The sequence below is a fragment of the Haliotis rufescens genome, unplaced genomic scaffold (assembly GCF_023055435.1).
Source record: "Haliotis rufescens isolate VD_foot unplaced genomic scaffold, xgHalRufe1.0.p SCAF_20, whole genome shotgun sequence".
Taxonomy (NCBI): domain Eukaryota; kingdom Metazoa; phylum Mollusca; class Gastropoda; order Lepetellida; family Haliotidae; genus Haliotis; species Haliotis rufescens.
In genome coordinates this window covers 6,219,687-6,240,530 of record NW_025963891.1, presented here as the reverse complement: position 1 = coordinate 6,240,530, position 20,844 = coordinate 6,219,687, and the positions used below count along the sequence as shown (strand labels likewise).

Here is a 20,844-nt window from a genome sequence, read left to right as displayed (position 1 = left end):
GATGAACACTGGGACACTTCCATGCCATATGAACATTGGCTATGAGTAGGTGAGCTTACACTGCAACACCCATCCCACCCCACCCTTCCCTAAAAACAGCGCGACAAGGACCACGGGCAGGTAAACCAGCTTTATTTCATCCCATCATTACATCGACAGGGAGTGACAAACTGGACATGTTGTAGAAGGCAATATCACCACTGTCAACCACTGCCCAGTTGACCGGCACGTTGTCATGGTAACAGTTCACTGCCTCTGATATATCAGCCATTGTAGGATAGGGGTCACAGCTTCTGGAAAACAGAAAGATGTATTTATGTAAGACTACGAATGCTTGGACTTTGTTGCAGGACACAGGTACATGGTAAACTTTGAGGGGCGGTGGATTTGAGTGAGTGAGTGAGTGAGCAAGTCACTGAGTGAGTGAGTGAGTTAGTCACTGAGTGAGTGAGTGAGTCACTGAGTGAGTGAGCAAGTCACTGAGTGAGTGAGCAAGTCACTGAGTGAGTGAGTCACTGAGTGAGTGAGTCACTGAGTGAGTGAGTGAGTCACTGAGTGAGTGAGCAAGTCACTGAGTGAGTGAGTCACTGAGTGAGTGAGTGAGTCACTGAGTGAGTGAGTAAGTCACTGAGTGAGTGAGGGAGTCACTGAGTGAGTGAGGAATCACTGAGTGAGTGAGTGAGTCACTGAGTGAGTGAGTGAGTCACTGAGTGAGTTGGGTTTAACACTGACCAGTATTTCAGTGTTATCATTCCATGTCATCTTAATATGTGTTGAGCTCAAAACGAAACCCATAACATGGACATGATACTGGTAAGGTGGACAGAATATATTTCCAGATTGCTTTTCAAGACATATCATTGGTACTCAGAAAGAAGAAGCCAACATATTTTGGTGAAACAACATTATCTTTTTTAACATCCAGCATGTCCAGTGAAATGTTGTAGTTCTAAAGTAGTAGTTCCAGAAGCAGTTGGAGTATCAATAAACTAACGATAAGATGGACAATCTACTTCTTCATCAGAGTTGTAGCAACATTTGGTGGAGACTGTCATTATGAGGGCAAGTTTGTGAGTGAGTGGGTGAGTGAACGAGTGAGTGAGTGAGGGAGGGAGGGAAGAGGTGACTGAGGGAGGGAGGTTTTAGCCATATTCCAGCAATTTCATGGAAGGGCCACCAAAAATGAACCCAGGCATTTGGCAGGACAGCGAACACATTAACCACTAGGCTACTCCATCACACAGACTGAGAGGCCGAGGAACAGCTGGCTAACAGATATTTCTACACAGACTCACAAACTGGGGAGTCTGTGGCAGGAACAGTAACCATGGAGACGAAGGTGACCTACCTGACAACACAGACTCTGTGATTGGGGAGTCCAGGGCGAGTTTTCTTGAACTTGGCATTAGGAAGGTGGACATCAAAGGATATTTTCATAGAATGTCTCTCAATTTTGCTGGAACAGATCAGATAGGGCATTTTTATACATTTTAATACAAATTAAATGAGGGTACAAATGAAACCATGGCAGCCTCTTACTGTGTGGTGTTTCAAGCACTGTTTATTAAAAAATAATTATGTGTCAGTACCTGAGCTCCAAGGCTATTTACTATGGAAAGTATGCATTCCTGAGCTCTGTGGGAACCACCATCATATCCCCAGGCATGCAACACCCATTCTGCGTCATCCTTCCTTCCCAGTTAAGTAATCTGTTGCCATGGTTACCTGACTAGTTTGGGCAGGTCCACACTCTGTATCACTTGTAGCCGACTCAGCAGTTCTCCTGCAGGAACAACAGCAAACTGTAAAACACTGACAGGGTAACACTGACAGGGTAACGCTGATGGGGTAACACTGACAGGGTAACGCTGATGGGGTAACACTGACAGGGTAACGCTGATGGGGTAACACTGATTAGGTACCTCTGTTTGGGTAACACTGATGGGGTAACTGATGGGGTAACACTGTTTGGGTAACTGATTGGGTAATGCTAATTGGGTAACACTGACAGGGTAATGCTGATGGGGTAACACCAATGGGGTAACTGGCGGGGTTACACTGATGGGGTAACGCTGACAGGGTAATGCTGATGGGGTAACGCTAAGTGGGTAACACTGACAGGGTAACGCTGATGGGGCCATGCTGACAGGGTAACATTGATTGGGAAAACACTGATGGGGTAACCCTGACTGGGTAACACTGACAGGGTAACACAGATGGGGTAACGCTGATGGGGCCATGCTGACAGGGTAACGCTGATGGGGCCATGCTGACAGGGTAACATTGATTGGGAAAACACTGAGGGGGTAACTCTGAGTGGACAATGCTGACTGGGTAACACTCATGGGGTAACACTGGCTGTCTACCACTCATGGAGGAACACTGGCAGTCTACCACTCATGGAGGAACACTGGCAGGGTAACACTCATGGGGTAACACTGGCTGTCTACCACTCATGGAGGAACACTGGCAGTCTACCACTCATGGAGGAACACTGGCAGGGTAACACTCATGGAGGAACACTGGCGGTCTACCACTCATGGAGGAACACTGGAGGTCTACCACTCATGGAGGAACACTGGCAGGGTAACACTCATGGGGTAACACTGGAGGTCTACCACTCATGGAGGAACACTGGCAGTCTACCACTCATGGAGGAACACTGGCAGGGTAACACTCATGGGGTAACACTGGAGGTCTACCACTCATGGAGGAACACTGGCAGTCTACCACTCATGGAGGAACACTGGCAGGGTAACACTCATGGGGTAACACTGGAGGTCTACCACTCATGGAGGAACACTGGAGGTCTACCACTCATGGAGGAACACTGGCAGGGTAACACTCATGGGGTAACACTGGAGGTCTACCACTCATGGAGGAACACTGGCAGTCTACCACTCATGGAGGAACACTGGCAGGGTAACACTCATGGGGTAACACTGACGGTCTACCACTCATGGAGGAACACTGGCAGGGTAACACTCATGGAGGAACACTGGAGGTCTACCACTCATGGAGGAACACTGGCAGGGTAACACTCATGGGGTAACACTGGCGGTCTGCCACTCATGGAGGAACACTGGCGGTCTACCACTCATGGAGGAACACTGGCAGGGTAACACTCATGGGGTAACACTGGAGGTCTACCACTCATGGCAAGATAAAAAAATCCACATATTAGACCCACGATCTTCTATATAATAAATCATGCATTCATAGGAACTTGCGCAAATTAAAGCTTTTCAAAGTTTGCTTTTGTATGTCAAGAATAATGACAGTAACAATTTCTTAAGTATCTTACTGGTTGATGTGGCGTCTTGTGGTTTCACTAGTGGAGTTACCTCCCCCTGCCAGAGATGATCAACTGGAGAGGGCGCTGCCCCATCATGCTGAGATTCCCTCAGTTTTAGTTTGTATTCTGTCCAGTTAGCTGCCACAATGTTCTTCCGACTGCGAGCCCAGGCAGAGTAGGAAAAGTTTAGGTCAAACACGTAATTGTCAGCCTCCCGTCTCCGCTGGGGGCGCTGAGACGCCTGTTGTTGTCGATACTCAGTCACATCAAACAAACACAGGTCCTCATATTCCTCATCCAGAGTTACATTCGGAGGCAGATGTTTAGTCTGAGGAATATTCAACACCACTGTCTCCTTGTCCCCTATATCTGGGAAGCCAAGTGTCTCAAAGTCCCACTCAGTGTGTCGAACTGATAACTTCCCTTCACTCTCCGTGGGTAGATTCCATGGATTTGCTAATTTCGCAAATGATGGTTGATTATTTTGTAGCCTATCAACATCCCTGCCATCCATCTGTTCCCTGTCCATCTCCATCTTCACATCGTCTTCTGGTTCTTTAAACTCGGAGTCTTTTCCGGACCCTGTATCCATCTCATCCTCCCGATCTCCTGACGTCTCATCCGTCTCGTCTTCCGCTGGGTCAAGTCTCGGTTTCTTAACCTCCATGTCATCTGCAGACACCCCCTGCGCCTGTCTGCTTCTATCTCGGTGCCGCCTCCTCGACTCCTTCACATGTTGGTCCAACTTAATCTGACGCTCGTACTTCGTGATTTGGGAACTACAGAAGAACATTGTAGCCAGTGTTATTTCATGCCTCAATACAATCTTACTTAAATATTTTTTCCAACGTAGAATTAGGCAACATAAAATACATAAAATGCCTGTCATGTTTTGCAGCTTACATTAAGTTTACATGTGACCTACCCTCCAACGTGTCGCAGCACGACGTATCCAAGTCGGCGCAGGTGGGCGTATGTCTGATACTCCTCCACAGAAATATCCACTCCCAGGAGTCGGACGTACGCCTCTTGGATGCTGAGAGGAACGCCACCATAGTACACCTCAAGGACAGTCTGCAACCAATATCAATACCATCATGTGTCCCGTCCATACCATCATGTGCCCCATCAATACTATAATGTGTCACATCAATGCTATCATGTGCCCCATCAATGCCATCATGTGCCCCATCAATGCTACCATGTACCCCATCAATGCCACCATGTGCCCCATCAATACCACCATGTACCCCATCAATACCATCATGTGCCCCTTCAATACCATCATGTGACCCATCAATACCATCATGTGCCCTCTCAATACCACCATGTGCCCCATCAATACCACCATGTGCCACATCAATACTATAATGTGCCACATCAATGCTATCATGTGCCCCATCAATGCCACCATGTGCCCCATCAATACTACCATGTACCCCATCAATGCCACCATGTACCCCATCAATACCACCATGTGCCCCATCAATGCTACCATGTACCCCTTCAATACCACCATGTACCCCATGAATACCACCATGTGCCCCATCAATACCATCATGTGACCCATCAATACCACAATGTACCCCATCAATACCACCATGTACCCCATCAATACCACCATGTGCCCCATCAATGCCATCATGTGCCCCATCAATACCACCATGTACCCCATCAATACCACCATGTACCCCATCAATACCACCATGTGTCCCATCAATACCACTATGTACCCCATCAATACCACCATGTGCCCCATCAATGCCATCATGTGCCCCATCAATGCCACCATGTGCCCCATCAATACCACCATGTACCCCATCAATACCACCATGTGCCCCATCAATGCCACCATGTGCCCCATCAATGCTACCATGTACCCCTTCAATACCACCATGTACCCCATCAATACCACCATGTGCCCCATCAATACCATGATGTGACCCATCAATACCATCATGTGCCCTCTCAATGCCAGCATGTGCCCCATCAATACCACCATGTACCCTATCAATGACTCCATGTGCCCCATCAGAAATACCATGTACCCCATCAATACCACCATGTGCCCTTTCAGTACCATCATGTGACCAATCAATACCATCATGTACCCCATCAATACCACCATGTACCCCATCAATACCACCATGTGCCCCATCAATACCATCATGTGACCCATCAATACCACCATGTACTCAATCAATGCCATCATGTACCCCATCAATACCACCATTTACCCCATCAATACCACCATGTGCCCCATCAGAAACACCATGTACCCCATCAATACCACCATGTGCCCCATCAATACCATCATGTGACCCATCAATACCATCATGTACCCCATCAATGCCATCACGTACCCCATCAATACCATCATGTGCCCCTTCAATACCATCATGTGACCCATCAATACCACCATGTACCCCATCAATGCCATGATGTGACCCATCAATACCATCATGTGCCCTCTCAATACCAGCATGTGCCCCATCAATACCACCATGTGCCCCATCAATACCACCATGTGCCCCATCAGAAACACCATGTACCTCATCAATACCACCATGTGCCCCATCAATACCATCATGTGACCCATCAATACCACCACGTACCCCATCAATGCCATCATGTGACCCATCAATACCATCATGTACCCCATCAGAAACACCATGTACCCCATCAATACCACCATTTGCCCCATCAGAAACACCATGTACCCCATCAATACCACCATGTGCCCCATCAATACCATCATGTACCCCATCAGAAACACCATGTACCCCATCAATACCACCATTTGCCCCATCAGAAACACCATGTACCCCATCAATACCACCATGTGCCCCATCAATACCATTATGTGACCCATCAATACCACCATGTACTCCATCAATGCCATCATGTACCCCATCAATACCACCATGTACCCCATCAATACCACCATGTGCCCCTTCAATACCACCATGTACCCCATCAATACTATCATGTGCCCCATCAATACCATCATGTGCCCCATCAATACCACCATGTACCCCATCAGTACCACCATGTGCCCCTTCAATCCCACCATGTACCCCATCAATACCACCATGTGCCCCATCAATACCATCATGTGCCCCATCAATACCACTATGTGCCCCATCAATGCCACCATGTGCCCTCTCAATACCACCATGTGCCCCATCAATGCCACCATATGCCCTCTCACTACCACCATGTGCCCTCTCAATACCACCATGTACCCCATCAATACCACCATGTGCCCTCTCACTACCACCATGTACACTCTCAATACCATCATGTACCCCATCAATACCACCATGTACCCCATCAATACCACCATGTACCCCATCAATACCACTATGTATCCCATCAATACCACCATGTACCCCATCAATACCATCATGTACCCCATCAATACCACCATGTACCCTATCAATACCACCATGTGCCCTCTCACTACCACCATGTACCCTATCAATACCATCATGTACCCTATCAATACCACCATGTACCCCATCAATACCACCATGTGCCCTCTCACTACCACCATGTACCCTCTCAATACCATCATGTACCCCATCAATACCACCATGTACCCCATCAATACCACCATGTACCCCATCAATACCACTATGTATCCCATCAATACCACCATGTACCCCATCAATACCATCATGTACCCCATCAATACCACCATGTACTCCATCAATACCACCATGTACCCCATCAATACCACTATGTACCCCATCAATGCCAGCATGTGCCCCATCAATACCATCATGTGCCCTCTCACTACCACCATGTCCACCATCAATGCCACCATGTGCCCCATCAATACCACCATGTACCCCATCAATACCACCATGTACCCCATCAATACCACCATGTACCCTATCAATACCACCATGTACTCTATCAATACCACCATGTACCCCATCAATACCATCATGTGACCCATCAATACCACCATGTACCCCATCAATACCACCATGTACCCTATCAATACCAACATGTACCCTATCAATACCACCATGTACCCTATCAATACCATCATGTACCCTCTCAATACCACCATGTACCCTATCAATACCACCATGTACCCTATCAATACCACCATGTACCCCATCAATACCATCATGTGACCCATCAATACCACCATGTACCCCATCAATACCACCATGTTCCCTATCAATACCACCATGTACCCTATCAATACCACCATGTACCCCATCAATACCATCATGTACCCTATCAATACCACCATGTACCCCATCAATACCATCATGTGACCCATCAATACCACCATGTACCCCATCAATACCACCATGTACCCTATCAATACCACCATGTACCCCATCAATGCCATCATGTACCCCACCAATACCACCATGTACCCCATCAATACCACCATGTACCCCATCAATACCACCATGTACCCTATCAATACCACCATGTACCCCATCAATGCCATCATGTACCCCACCAATACCACCATGTACCCCATCAATACCATCATGTACCCCATCAATACCACCATGTACCCTATCAATACCACCATGTACCCCACCAATACCACCATGTACCCCATCAATACCATCATGTGACCCATCAATACCACCATGTACCCTATCAATACCATCATGTACCCCATCAATACCATCATGTACCCCATCAATGCCATTATGTACCCCATCAATACCACCATGTACCCCATCAATACCACCATGTACCCCACCAATACCACCATGTACCCCATCAATACCACCATGTACCCCATCAATGCCATCATGTACCCTACCAATACCACCATGTACCCCATCAATACCACCATGTACCGCCATCAATGCCATCATGTACCCCACCAATACCATCATGTTCCTCATCAATGTGTTCATGTGCACTTACAGTTTCCGTGAGAAATAGTGCTTCTTCAGGGAACAACCATTTTCTACTCTCATCCACAAAGCCCATGTGACTCCAGAACTTGCCCTGCAAAAACATGTCTTCATGTAAAAACTATTTCAAACCATCATGTGAACACCTTCAAAGGTTATGACTAAGTATTTTCAACTTTAACCGCAACATGTGAGTAATCTCCTTTGAACAGCCGTGACAGCACAGAACCCAAATCAGGTGAAGTTGAGCACCATAAAGCCAGTGGCTGGTAACAGAGCTCAAAAAGCTTGACTCCTGGCAATTGCTAAGATTTCAGTCTCCAAGAAACACAATCTTTGAGTTTCACCACTGCAGTGGAATCCACCAGTGTGGTGCTGACAAACCACAAAACATACAAAATGTAACTATCTTACACCCTCTGTATCCTAGGCTTGGGAAAGAGAGTTGCTTACATAATGACTTTGATATTGCCTCGATAGGTTCAAATCAAGGTTCTCAGTAAATTCCTCCACCTTTCTTCAACATACCATTTCCTTCTTGAACTCAACCAGTTTCTTGCTAGGGTTCCATGTCCCTTGCACAAGGCCACCCCTGCAACAGAATCACACCCTGTTGTCATATACACAAGATTTATACAGCCTCCACCAAAACAAATGAGATTGTAAGCTCTCTCAAATGTCTAATCTACCTGCAGGTACCACTCTACACCACACCCCACACATCCTATACACACTCACAGGTGTTCTACCACTCTACACCACACCCTACACATCCCATAAACACTCACAGGTGTTCTACCACTCTACTTCACACCCTACACATCCTATACACACTCACAGGTGTTCTACCACTCTACACCACACCCTTCACATCCTATACACACTCACAGGTGTTCTACCACTCTACACCACACCCTACACATCCTATACACACTCACAGGTGTTCTACCACTCTACACCACACCCTACACATTCTATACACACTCACAGCTGTTCTACCACTCTACACCACACCCTACACATTCTATACACACTCACAGGTGTTCTACCACTCTACACCACGACCTACACATCCTATACACACTCACAGCTGTTCTACCACTCTACACCACACCCTACACATTCTATACACACTCACAGGTGTTCTACCACTCTACACCACACCCTACACATCCTATACACACTCACAGCTGTTCTACCACTCTACTTCACACCCTACACATCCTATACACACTCACAGGTGTTCTTCCGCTCTACTTCACACCCTACACATCCCATAAACACTCACAGGTGTTCTGCCACTCTACTTCACACCCTACACATCCTATACACACTCACAGGTTTTCTGCCACTCTACTTCACACCCTACACATCCCATAAACACTCACAGGTGTTCTGCCACTCTACTTCACACCCTACACATCCCATAAACACACACAAGTGTTCCACCAATCTACTTCACAACCTACACATCCCATAAACACTCACAGGTGTTCTACCACTCTACTTCACACCCTACACATCCCATAAACACTCACAGGTGTTCTACCACTCTACACCACACCCTACACATCCCATAAACACACACAGGTGTTCTACCACTCTACACCACACCCTACACATCCCATAAACACTCACAGGTGTTCTACCAATTTACACCACACCCTACACATCCTATAAACACACACAGGTGTTCTACCACTCTACTTCACACCCTACACATCCCATAAACACACACAGGTGTTCTACCACTCTACTTCACACCCTACACATCCTATACACACTCACAGGTGTTCTACCACTCTACACCACACCCTTCACATCCTATACACACTCACAGGTGTTCTACCACTCTACACCACACCCTACACATCCTATACACACTCACAGGTGTTCTACCACTCTACACCACGACCTACACATCCTATACACACTCACAGGTGTTCTACCACTCTACACCACACCCTACACATCCTATACACACTCACAGGTGTTCTACCACTCTACTTCACACCCTACACATCCCATAAACACACACAGGTGTTCTACCACTCTATACCACACCCTACACATCCCATACACACACACACACACACAGGTGTTCTACCAATCTACACCACACCCCACACATCCCATAAACACACACAGGTGTTCTACCACTCTACTTCACACCCTACACATCCCATAAACACTCACAGGTGTTCTACCAACTACACCACACCCTACACATCCCATAAACACTCACAGGTGTTCTACCAATCTACACTTACAAGCGTTCTACCCTTGGCTCTGACAATACTGCTGTTCTCTCCTGGTGGAATGCTTCGAGTCGCTTGTCCTGGAGCCATGATCCATCTGGAGCATAGTCTTTGGCTCCACCTTTCTGAGGCACAGACTTGTCTTGTTGGCGTCGACACTTGAACAGCTCGTCTGCACTGCGAACAAAACAATTTGATTAATACAGTGAACAAGCTGAGGAGTCCATTTGTCTACTTGGCTCACCCGCTGATGCACAGCTCATTATGTTAAACAGTCATCTAAAAACTCACGTGCAAACGTTTGAAAGAATCCGCTATATAGATTCATACAGTTTGCGCATACATCAATGAACCGAATAAAAATACACTGTCAATCCTCTTATTCAATTTCAACAATAAAACATGTGTTATCAACAATAGTTATAAACAATTATATAAATCAGAACAGACAAATAGGATGATATTGATAAACATTCTAGGTGAAAGAATACATACAGTGGCATGACATGAATCAGGTGATTGTATAATTTAAGAACATAGCTAGACAATCAACTGAGTCTAACAAAGTTTATAGAACATTCAAGGCAAGTGGCGAGGAGAATGACACCACCGCGATGATTCTACAATCATTTGATCCTGGCATGCCAAAGGGAGGCAACTCCGCAAAGCGAATTGAGGCGCCTCAAACAATTGGACCTGTGTCCCTTGGACATGTTTCACAAGGGTTATAGCGAAAACGGCACCTCAGCAAAACGTCACCGGGCGAAAACGGCACCGATTGGCGAAAACGGCACCTTGACTCAAGCGAAAACAGCTACTATTGCCTGGCGAAAACGGCACCTTATTTTTTTACACCTTGGTCAAATAAATGACAATAAACTTACATAAAACAAGTAAGAAATTAGACCCCTTCTCCAATTTACTTGCTGACTCTGATTGGTAGGCGCAGTTAACTTATTGTGAAAACACTATACGCTTTGAAGTTTTAAGTACTTTTACTCAATTTAAGCTGAAACTGTATTGAAGAGGCCAAACATGGTCCTGTCAGATCACAATTATTCATAATGGCCTTTCGATGTGTTGCATGCGAGAAGAATGTCAGAAAAAATCAACATGCTGTATCATGTGATAACTGTGGCCCGTAAAAAAAGAAATTTGCCGGACAGAAGAAGACTTCCCTTTCCGCTGTTTGAGATGTGTAGATCCCATCATTGAAAAGGTGATCGGTAACTTTGATGTCAGTTTCCAATCAGAAGATGCAGAAGAAATGAGAGTACCAAACCAGGTACCAGGACAGTGTTGACAGCAATTCAAGTCCGAGTTGAGGTATTAATATTGTTGTTATAACTGATTGGTGTAATTGTCCCAGTAATTTACAATAAGCTCTCAATTACATGTTGAATAGTTTATTGTAACAGTAGAGTAATTGAACTTATTATGTTTTAGGTAAAGGAACAAGCTGTTGAAAACATCTACAAATCGGGCGCCAGTATCAACCCTCATTCGCATGGCAAACTGAACCCGGGGAACTGTTGCGCCCCAAAGAGTCGGGGACTTTGGACTTCGAGGTACTAATAATAATAAAATAAACTACATAATGCTATTGTATAAATTCTCATAATAACCACAATTTTGTAACAGAACGAATATTGTATTTTAACTTTTATTCATATTTTCAGATTGCCGAGGACTTCTTACCTGTCCGTGTAAATACATCACATACATCCAATAACATGTAAATACATCAAATACCATGTAAATAAACCATATATATTACGACGAAAATCGTTGTTATCATTATTAAAAATAGAGGTGCCGTTTTCGCCCGACACATAGTAGCCGTTTTCGCCAAATGCGGTGCCGTTTTCGCCAGAGAAATCGGTGACGTTTTGCTGAGGTGCCGTTTTAGCCTGCACCCTTTCACAAGATAGGTTTGGACAAACTACCAACCACATAGAAAATTAAGTTCATCTCACGCATACTATTTACAGCTGCACTGGCCGTTCAGTTGAAAGCTCGGTGACACACCTCCCCCCTGCCCCCTCTCATATTTTATTTTTAAAAAACTAAATAAATTTACGATTTGATGATTGACAAACGTATTTGCTCACCATAAGGCCTTCTCCTTGCAGAACATCTTTAGTGTTTTTTAATTTATCATGACAACATAGTAGTCGTTACGTTTTTCAGTCAGATTTCATCATGACAAGTTGTGTTGACGATTTCAGTGTCCGCACTGTGTATGGGCGCAGCCATGTTGAAAATGCCCGGATATTGCGCATGTGCGCAAACCATCATTTTCATGGAGGAATGTCAATGTAAACTGACGATAACAGCAACAACAACAACATACATGCACACGAAGCTACTGTTAGAAACACCAATAATAAGGACTGTGATGGAAATATACGTGTAATGCATACGTTGACCTGACCTAAAATTATGGAAAGTAAGTTCCTTAGTTATTATTTTACTCAATATCAATAGCTCAGACAGATAAACTTTTTTCTTAGCCGATTGTTCTGTTTTCGATCACTTGAAGTTTATTCAGCTGTACAATTGTTTTAACGGTTCACTACTAACAAGTAAATGCTTGCTGTAATTAACTCTCATTTCTTTATCAATAAGCCAATTTCTCTCTGTAATTGCAAAAGGCAATATGTGTAATAATAAGGTGTTTAGTTTATCTTATCCACAAGCTAGTGTAGCACGATCGCATAATTTTGTCCGTAATTTTTGATGGTGAATGATTTAACATCATTCACAGGTTACAATGGCATTGAACAAAAATAAAGAGTTTTTTTCCAAGTTGATAATTTCTGCTGTTCATATGATTGCATGGTAGAGGCCAGTGTTTGGTGTCTCAGTGGTCTCTGGTTGTTTTGCAAACGACACAAGTCAGGAAAGGAACCTGTTATGTGCATTGTACAATAGACTGTGGTTCCAGTGCCATGTTATTCCAAACTGAAGCACATTTCTGCTTTTTGGTTAGAGTGCATGTTTAAGATACAGAAAGGTGCATGGGGTACATATCCATCTGATCTCTGTTGTACCCTTTATGTCAACAACTGTTGAGCATGTTCAGTTCCAGTAACTTGTGGATACTCCACTGTTTTAGCATTGTGTCAATTAATTATGCATTTCCTTTATTGTGATTGCCTTGTTATTAAATGATAATCTTGTATTTCATGACTATAAGGCCAGTAATGTGTATGAACGCACGAAGTATACCATGTATATGAACAGCTGCCATTAACTAAGAGTTCTGTGTTTTATTGCAGCCAGCAAGTCAAGGAAGAAATGGGGCAAGGGTGATCCAGACATCCAAGTGCCTATTGATGTAAGTTTTGAGTAGTTTAAGAAAATACAAAAAAGTCCCATTAATCCGACATGGTTGGTTGCATATGATTATGATGGATTAACGAGTATGTTGGATAAACAAATTAAGCAGTATCAACGTTCGTGATTAAAAATCGGACAACTACACGATAGATAACGATACAAACACGTAATAAAAATATGAAATTGAAATATTCATATTGTTATGTTACATTGTTAGCCGAATTTGTTTATTATCATGCAACCTCTAAAGCTCGACCCAAAACAACTGTTAAGGACTGTACGACATATTCAAAATACTTTAAAGAGCATAGTCTGGAATGGAAGTCGCAACTTTGAAACTTACTTACAAGAGCTGCTTTCTAAGTGGCTAACGTTGACTTCCTGTTAGTCCTGTCGGATTAACAAGACTGATTAATGAGTGATTTCCGTAATTCGTTGCAAATTAGATGTGTCAGAGTGTGAGACTGTCGGATTAACGGTCTAAATAGCACTGATTTAATCGGTTCCCGTCATTAGTGTCAGATAAAACCGATTGTCGGATTAACAAGACTTGACTGTAGTATTTAATGAAGGTGAATTTTACATAACTGATCTAGAACTTTATATTATTTTGGTTATAGTATACAGGTTATGTATGTATACAGTGGTCACAAGAATTCATCACTGATAATATGGCAGCCATTTGTTTACAAACAATTTAATTTTTTCTGAAACTATCTGAATTTTACAACTTTCAATTACATCTACATTTATATATATAAATAAAGAATCAATTATCTTAAAAATTATCAATCCAATCATCTTAAAACTTTTTAAGATTATGAACAGAATGTCCATGAATTATCTATTCAATAAACAAAACTATAAATATGACTGAATTTTTCATCCAAAAATGATAAGTAAAATTGTGTTTATCTTGCATTGAACTCTTAGATATGAGTTCATCAAACATACCAGAAAACAGAAAAAAAACATTGTGTCAAGTAACAAAATTTTCATCAAATGAAAATTATAGTATCTAAAAACGTAAGTAGATCAAAGTAAGTTACTTTACTTCATTAATATTTCTGCCTGATCAGCTAACCTTGCAGAGACTGGCTTCAGTGGACAATGGTGGAGTGCGCATCACTGTTCATCCTGGTCCACAAAACGAGTGTTTGTAATCACAACATAAACACTTTAATAATGCACAAAAAGCTTATTCCATTTAAAACTGTGCTCAACAACATTAAAGTTATTAAAAGATTATTTTTGTCACCTAAATCCCCTCAGAAATCAAGAAAACATACAATAAGGGGTCAAATTTAAAAATGCATGCAAAACACTTGACATTGGCAGGGCGTGGCCTGAAGGTCAAAACACCAACAATGTCCTAAAAATCCAATTATCGAAGGGATTTTGGAAAGATACCAAAGACAAACTGTATGGATATACACACAACACTTTCTCCTTCTTACCATGCTTACCATGAACATTTCAGATCACAAACAATCGTACCCAAAGAAGTTAAGAGATGGTACTTGTTGTTACCCTGTCTGGTAAACAAGGATTGGTCGACTCAGAGTCAGTATACTATGACTGAGTGGGGTATTTTCATGTTGAACTGTGGCATGGTATCTCTGTGGGCTATAAAATCAACATGAGTCCAGACTAGTACAAGCAGCCAAACACACATATCTGTGCACATCGCTATATATAAGTGCCATAATCTTGAATGCAACGTTAAACCCCATTTCACCTCACCACAAACGACCCTATTTTAGATGATAATCGCCTTTAGAAAAGGCACCACTGTTGGAAGAGTTTTCACAAATGTACCCATCTGCAAGAATCCCCACTATGCAAGAATTACAGATTCTGAACAATTTTAGTGGCCAAACAGTAAGTTGGATTTAAAGTTTAGAATATGCTACAGTACTTTATTTTCCAGATTTTCCCCTAAAATTTGAAAAATGTGAATTATTCATTCAAATGTAATTCATAAAAATTGTGAACGTCATTAGCCTTTTCAACTTCCTGTTACTCATCCACATCTTCTGGCTGCAGCACATGGCAAGCACACTGCCTTCTGATGGAAATAAAAGACTTAATTGTTGCTAATTAACAAAGAGTGATCCAGGACCAATACTCATTATTTAATTGATATATGATGAACTGTCACCACTAATTAAATGTTAATTGAACAATATTTCTAGATGTTCCATAAAATATCTTCGAAAGAATATAATATATTTTTTGCCAGTCAAACTGTAATCCCCTATACAACAGTTGCTATTTCATGTCTTATCACTTTGAATATTTAATTACTATCAAAACATGTAAAAATTTGAAGACCTAGAAAACTGATAACGCACACTGTTGTCTCCCGCATGCCAACAAAATCAACAGCTGATCACAAATAATTCCTGCAAAAGTTGACAATGTAAAGAAATAAATATATATTAAATGAAGTGTTATTACCTTTCAACTGACATTACTAATTATCCAATAATATACACACATTTTAAAGTATTTTTGGAGGAATCAGATGTTAAGGGTATCGGGAATCCTGTTGAGCAAGCTGTTGAGGGGTCATGATTTCTGTTCCATGGGGTACCAAATTCAAAGAAGTTATTTCCAGTTTTGTTACCAGCCTATTAGTTTAAAATTCATTAAAACATTTTGTTCAGTTTATTTACTGAATACATCTGAGACTTCTATTACCATGATTACGATTTAGGCGTCATTTGGGTTTACTTTGAACATCTTCAAAATTCACGTGACCCAACAATTTGTTTACATTTAACAACCAAGTTGGAAGTTCTAAAAATCATGAAACGATCTGCAAGCTGTCCTCATAGTTATATGAAAAGTTCACTGTTTGTACATATGGCCAGTATTATGTTTTTTAACATGACCTGTGCATGTTGCACTGATGCCAAAACGGCAGCCATTTTCAATAAGCCATACTTCCGTAAGTAACTGTAATTTTCTATCTGCGATATCTCGATGAAAAATCCACTAAATTTAGGTATTTTTGTATCGTATATGTCGAATATCAGAATATGTCGTTATGTCGAAATTAACCCGTCACGGACGGTGGAACAAGCTATTATTTGCAACTCTGTGAATATACTCCAAACCAGTATTGATCCAAACGTCTTTGATAGTTGTTAAATGTTCAGCAGAGTTACTGTTAGTTGCGCCCTGTGTTTGAGGACTTCTTTTGATTTTTAACCAAATGTTCTCCATGATATTGAGATCCATAGACTGCGCCGACCATTCACTCACAATACTTGCTGATTTGCAACCCCTAACTCCCGCCTCCGACTGTGTAATAACTAGGGCAAGCAGACGACATCAGCTGACTGTCACGTGACTTGCATGTTCTAAATATAGCACATGATTAAGCTGGGATGTACTAGTGTTTCACACTTCGCGGCACAACGGCAAAGGAGTGTTTCGTCACAGATTTTGCTGAGTGTTCTGTGTCCACTAACTGTATATATATTATTTGATTAGTTTTAACTTAGGCATGTATCATGCTGTATATTTGATGTTTCAGGCACCAGCAGTTCGGGAAGAAATCTTTCCCCACCATGAGGAGTACCTCATGTTACTCCAGGAAAAGAACAGGTAAGCCGGAGAGTTTATGGTTATGGTTATAACAGGTAATCTTGATAATACATGGTTATAACGGGTAAACTGAAGAATGTATGATTATAACAGGTAATTTGGAAAATGTATGGTTAATGAAGGTAAAATGGAGAACGTATGGTTGTGACAGGTAAACTGGAGAATGTATGGTTATAATGGGTCAAGTGGAGAATGTCTGATTATTACAGGTTATTTGGAGAATATGTCATTATTACAAGTAGACTGAAGATTGTATGGTTATAACAGGTAAACTGGAGAGTGTATGGTTGTAACAGATAAATTGGAGAAGAGTATATGGTTATATGGTAAGGCAGCCCAAGGCGATTGGAGGCAGGATGAGTCTCCAGTACCCTACGTCTTGAGAGCCCTCTAAAATGAGGACCGGGTACACACAATGGCTATACAGACTGATAGTGTGTTAGTCTCTCCCATTTACACAGATCCATGCTTGCTGTGCAAGGAGACGATGCTTGTCGTAAGAGACAACTAACAGGATCGGGTGGTCAGGCTCGCTAACTTGGTTGATGCGTGTCATCGTATCCCAATTGTGTAGATCGATGCTCATGATTTAAATCGCTGGATTGTCTGGTTCAGACTCGATTATTTACAGACAGCTGTCATGTAGCTGGAATATTGCCGAGTGCAGGGTTAAACTAGTACGTCAATCAATTGCTGCCACTGACAAGTACTACAAATACATTTACACAGTTTCTACTGCCACACAACAATGTAGATACATAAGTTAGGTTTCAGTATGGGAACTAAATACATTGATCATGTCCCACACAAGTAGAACTGCATGTTGTGCACACAGGCTGATTAAGAAGCTCCGGGAGAAGAACTCCCGCCAGATCCAGATAGAGCGGAAGGAACAAGGCTTCGCTCTGTACGTGAATGGCGCCAACGCCGAGCGGGACCTGCCCATCGCACAACCAACAGGGAAAAGTGTCGGCAAGGTCAAGTTGCCCAAAACAGCTGGAGGTGGGTCTGCTACATGTCTGAATGGCTGTCAGGATGTTGTGTTGGACAGTGCATGGTAGTTCAGTTCTTGGTATGCAGGTGTTGAAATTAAGTTCCAGAAGAACCAGGAGTTCCATGCGACCAGCATAGTACCTCTGCCACAGGCTAGCGCCATGTGACGATTGGTCACATCTTGCACAGTCCATTCAAGATATTGCATATGTTTTTCATCTGTTTCACTTTTTGACAAGTCTACATATCTAGATAAACATATGTCATAGAATGGTTAACTTTCATTGAGAAAATATCCTAAATCGTGAAAAACTCTTTCCATTTGCGTAATTATCCTATGTTTACATTGGTTGTACGGTTCCACGTGCTGTCATCGAAGCCCAACGGAGAACTAGCGATACGGTCACTTTGATGTGTAAATATGTATCGTCATGCAACTCACTCTCACAGTTGTAGGAGCATATCTATATAATTACCAAGTATAAAGTATGCAAAACAATATATAAAGCGCCCCAAAATACTTGCATTAGTCTGTTCTGATTTCTGAAAAAGCGCGTTTGTTTACAAACAAGAGAAAAGTCCGGTCACGTGATATGCAAATTAGCCCGTGGCAGTGGTGTTATGCTAAGTCACCACTGCGTCAGAGTGTGAAATTAAGCATGAAAATCAATGGATGCTTGTCATAACCCTGATGTTAACAGTTAAGGTTTTAGCAGGTCACAGCAGCAAATGTCAAGGATCCCAGGGTCACCTTTAAGTATGAGTGAGTTTGGTTTTACGCCGCTTTAGCAATATTCCAGCAGTATCATGGCGGGGGACATCAGAAATGGGCTTCACACATTGTACCCATGTCGGGAATCGAACCCGGTCTTCGGCGTGACAAGCAAACACTTTAACCACTAGGCTACCTGACCGCCCCCTTTAAATATGAGCTCGTGAAGAGGGATGTAGAGGACAGTAGGTGTGAAATGATACAGCAAGGTCACAATACGATACGTATCACGATATAAAGGTCACAATATGATATGTACCGCGGTACACATATTTACATCAAATTATGTGGAAACGTCTTGACTTTGAATATTTCGAAGCATAGGTATGAATCTAAGACAGTGTATGGGTGTAATGCATGCCAGAATGATGTACGCAGTGCCATTAAGTTTACAGACAAACAATGTGGGTTTTGAATTAGTTCAATCAAGTAGACTGCGACGGCCCGAGACAAGCACCCATTTAAGGAGAGTCAGATGACAGGGTGCTAAGCAAGAATGTATCAGTGTAATGTGCAGGTACAAGGTGATGTCCACCACATGAAGCTTAGGATATGAAATAAAACATGTTCTGTAGTCACTTTCTGTAGTCATGTTCTGTAGTCACTTTAGGTAGTCACGTTCTGTAGTCACTTTCTGTAGTCACGTTCTGTAGTCACTTTCTGTAGTCATGTTCTGTAGTCACTTTCTGTAGTCACTTTCTGTTGTCACTTTCTGTATTCATGTTCTGTAGTCACTTTCTGTAGTCACGTTCTGTGGTCACTTTCTGTAGTCACGTTCTGTAGTCACTTTCTGTAGTCACTTTCTGTAGTCACGTTCTGTAGTCACTTTCTGTTGTCACTTTCTGTATTCATGTTCTGTAGTCACTTTCTGTAGTCACTTTCTGTAGTCACGTTCTGTGGTCACTTTCTGTAGTCACGTTCTGTAGTCACTTTCTGTAGTCACTTTCTGTAGTCATATTCTGTAGTCACTTTCTGTAGTCACTTTCTGTAGTCATATTCTGTTCTCACGTTATGTAGCCACATCCTTTCGTCTCATGTAATCAGCTGATCGTGATTCAGTGTAAGCTGGGTCAAAGATCACCCAATAATGGCCCAGTTAAACAGAGGCCCGGAAGTATGTGTAGTGTTGATTGCTGATGCTGTTGCCACAGAGATGCGGCGGAACATCTACCTGAACGCGAAGGACCTGGTGGAGCTGGGAGCTGAGGAGCGCCGTATTCAGGAGGAGAAGCAGCGAGCTCGCACCGCTCCCTCCAAGACTCGCAGGAAAGGCTGGAATGTGGGCTCTGTGGACATCACCACTGCTTCGGGAGACAAGAGAAAAGTCAGGGCGCCAAGTGCGTACTTCTCATATCTATACTGGCATGAGGAACTGAAATATTTCATTTGACTGGGACACATTTTTACTTTTTCTAAGCTTACAAATTTTGTTAATGGAGGCTTGATGATAGATGAAAATAAGATGATTAGAAGGGTGCTTTCATGTGACCACTTTTAGTATGTATTGATATCATTTTGGTATGGATGGTCATAGGTGGCCCTGTTGTGGTGTCACAATTCGATAAGTAGAGTTGCATCCCTTAGCTGTATCAGGATATGTTGATCATGGGTTTGACTTGGCCCTTCAATCAAGTCATGTCATATTCTTCAGCATCCCACGTTCCCTAT

General features: G+C 42.7%; 2 protein-coding genes across 5 annotated transcripts in view; one reads left to right on the top strand and one right to left on the bottom strand.

Moving 5' to 3' along the window:
• Window positions 1-115: 115 nt before the first annotated feature.
• Window positions 116-12,716, bottom strand: LOC124150434 (tRNA-splicing endonuclease subunit Sen54-like). 2 transcript variants are annotated; one of them, XM_046522465.2, is made up of 9 exons: window positions 12,566-12,716; window positions 10,467-10,631; window positions 8,725-8,788; window positions 8,207-8,290; window positions 4,221-4,369; window positions 3,305-4,074; window positions 1,726-1,783; window positions 1,349-1,456; window positions 116-293 (listed from the first exon to the last, which is right to left on the bottom strand). In XM_046522465.2, the coding sequence occupies exons 1-9, from the start codon at window positions 12,589-12,591 to the stop codon at window positions 137-139; spliced, it is 1,581 nt and encodes a 526-aa protein (XP_046378421.2). In that variant the 5' UTR covers window positions 12,592-12,716; the 3' UTR covers window positions 116-136. The 2 variants fall into 2 exon arrangements, with proteins under 2 accessions (XP_046378421.2, XP_046378423.2); XM_046522467.2 differs by having other exon boundaries at window positions 116-290.
• A 35-nt stretch (window positions 12,717-12,751) lies between these two features.
• The window catches only part of LOC124150431 (katanin-interacting protein-like), a 56,003-nt gene continuing 47,910 nt past the window's right edge, over window positions 12,752-20,844 (top strand). For 2 of the 3 annotated variants that reach the window (XM_046522461.2, XM_048400792.1), the window contains exons 1-5: window positions 12,752-12,903; window positions 13,736-13,794; window positions 17,341-17,411; window positions 18,247-18,413; window positions 20,328-20,513. In XM_046522461.2, the coding sequence (XP_046378417.2) occupies window positions 12,897-12,903; window positions 13,736-13,794; window positions 17,341-17,411; window positions 18,247-18,413; window positions 20,328-20,513 (490 nt within the window). In that variant the 5' untranslated portion in view covers window positions 12,752-12,896. The remainder of the gene's footprint in view (window positions 12,904-13,735; window positions 13,795-17,340; window positions 17,412-18,246; window positions 18,414-20,327; window positions 20,514-20,844) is intronic. The other variant, XM_048400793.1, reaches the window with a different exon arrangement.